General features: G+C 40.9%; 1 protein-coding gene across 1 annotated transcript; it reads left to right on the plus strand.

The window, feature by feature from the left end:
• Positions 1-117: 117 nt before the first annotated feature.
• On the plus strand, positions 118-2,378 carry LOC119592026 (glucocorticoid-induced transcript 1 protein-like; the record flags this gene model as incomplete). Its single annotated transcript, XM_037940818.1, is given in 1 exon segment — positions 118-2,378. A coding segment is annotated over 1 exon segment (390 nt), but the record flags the coding sequence as incomplete, so codon positions are not given.
• Between the last annotated feature and the right edge of the window lie 338 nt (positions 2,379-2,716).

The following is a 2,716-nucleotide window of genomic DNA, read 5'->3' on the forward strand; positions in this document are numbered from 1 at the left end:
AATTTAAGAAAACGGTAATTAGACATTTTTTCAAACCATTGTAGACAGCCCTTAAGGGAGAAAAATATAACATAATAAATGTGCTGTTTATTTTTTTTGTGAACGGACTACTTGATTGACAGGTTGGGAGCCAGTAAGGGAGGAACATGGCCCTCTGTCAGGCCACCAGCAGCCTTCACTCTGCGGCCAAGCCAGGGATCAGCCTTCTGTGCGCCAGACAGGATAGGGACAGAAGAGTTGTGCGGAGCCACTGCCATCAGTCTATGTAAGCACCACACCGCTGACATGAGTGAACCTTGCCCTATGTGTGGCACCACTGATGGCAGTAGTCCGAGCGGCAGCACTGAAGTTGGCACTCCTGACCAGAGCCTCCAACAGCATGTGCCACGGGCGTGTCAACCCTCTCCTAGCCAGTCTGTGAGCTGTGAGGCTGGTTTGTCCACTTTGGTTCCTGGTCCTGCCCATACAGCCGTTCGGGCGTCCCCAGAAGTCACTGCTGATCAATAGCGAAGGCCATGTTTTAGCACATTTTACAATTATTTTTGTCATCCTGCAGTTTAACGGTTATCTTATAAAGTGGTTCAAACATTGTGGTTCTTCAATAGACATTATAGTGATTCGTGAATATGCTTACTGAGTATTATTTGGTATGTATTAATGTACACAATGTATTAACTTTTAACATGATTCAGCATTTCCAAGGCAATTTTGTACGTATATCCCAGTGTTGCATATTATTCACCTAGAAGTGAATAAGCTCCCTTACATCTCAGGATTTAATGAATAAGTAGCCACTATAATGTAGACCTAATTGACACATTGTAGGGAACTGCTCATGTACTTACTCTCCGTCTCCTGGTGGGAGATCGGTCTGATTACCTTCCTGCCGCTGGAACTTGTGTGATTATATGATCATGCTCATACTGCGAGGTACCACTAAAATCATACTCATCAAAAGGAGATGCATCAGTCTGATAGTGTAATTTGCAGGGAGGTACTTAATATTGGGTGTACTTCTGCTGGAAGGAATCAGTCTGATAGTGCTCCTGCTTGGAGGAATGTGTGTGGTCAAATCTAGCTGGAAGAGGTTAGTCTGATCATGATTCCACTTTGGAGGTGCAATCCTACAAGGAGGAAGAAATCCTTAAGGTAGGGGGAAACCAGTCTGCATCAGATTAGAACTGGTCTTTGTGCTCCCTCTTGCTTGGAGGAACCAGCCTATGCTCCTGCCCCTGCTGGGAGGAACAAGTCTGATCGTGCTCCTGCTGGGAAGAAGAAGAAAAAAAAATACAACAACAATTAATGTGATCATGCTCCTGCTGGGAAGAACCAGTCTGATCATGCTTCTGATAGGAGGAACCAGTCTGATCATGCCCCTGCTAGGAGGAATTAGTTTGGTTGTACTCCTGCTGAGAGAAACCAGTCTGTGCTTCTGCTGAGGAATCAGTCTGATTGGACTTCTGTTAGGAGGAACTAGACTGATCATGTCCTGCTGGGAAGAGAGCCAGTCTGATCGAGTTCCTGCCTGGAGGAACCAGTCTGATCATGCTCCTGCTGGGAGGAACCAGTCTGATCATGCATTATAAACACAATTTACACCATAAGAAGTTCCTGCTGGAAACCTGTGATAGTTTTCTTTGGATATCTTTGAATACAATAAGAAGATATGGATCTGGAATCGCCGGTGGTTGAGTGTGCCAACTGCTGTTGTGCTGTTAAAGTAGTGGCTTTTTTCAGCAAATTGGAAGTCAGTAATGGCACATAGCTATATAGTACATTGTTATGGACTTGGCTCCATCAACAGTGTTTAAGTATCAAAATTCAGTATTGGCATGACTGACAGTAGGCTACTGGGAACTTGCCGTAACCAGTAGTTTGGGCATTGAGTGCCAGTGGTGCCCAGCACGAGGCAGAAGCTAAGAGAAAATCACAAAATACAAGTGAGATGCCAGATTCTGGTTGACCACTGCTATTGTGACCTAGCTAGACGTGCCTGCTACACCTGATACACCAGCCTCCTGTAGAAGGACCTCGGGTGTGCCTCGGCAAAATCTCACTTCTCATTAAACGCTCATTAAAAAGAGGAAGTTGTTTTATTGTCCTTGATTATTTGTGCTCATAGTAACTTATGATTGTTTTCATTTTTGTCAAAATAATTGCTTAAACTGAGTTTTAAATTCTGGACTACTACCAAAGCTACTCGTCTAATGTATATTTAAGCAAATGGTAATGTAAAATATAATGAAACAAATTAATCTTAGTGCCATAACTAGCAACATAGTAATGATGTAATGTAAGGCAGCTTCCTTTGAATGAATCTAGTATATTTTTTGTAGTCCCAATAATAAACGTGCATTCATTTAGAATTACTGCAGAAATGGAAACTTCTTTCATATCCTTTATCTAAATAGTTGGTTGCATAAATATATATAATTAATCAGAAAGTTGCTAAAAGGAAGATACAGAGAGTTTTTTTTATACAAAAAACAAGTTTCTAAACTCTCTAGTCCATAGTTGGTTAGATGACCTTTTGTTGAAGCATATCTGAAATGTAAGTTCACTTTTTTTATTTCATTTTTATGTAAAAGAAAGACAGTTATTCAGTTAAAAAGAAATTGTATATAACTTCTAATAACTTATACAAAAAGTCTGATGAAATGCTTCCTTAACATGAATTATCAGTGTTAGTCTTATTGCTTTGAAGATGAAGACTATT

This window comes from Penaeus monodon, chromosome 29 (genome assembly GCF_015228065.2).
Source record: "Penaeus monodon isolate SGIC_2016 chromosome 29, NSTDA_Pmon_1, whole genome shotgun sequence".
Taxonomy (NCBI): Eukaryota; Metazoa; Arthropoda; class Malacostraca; order Decapoda; family Penaeidae; genus Penaeus; species Penaeus monodon.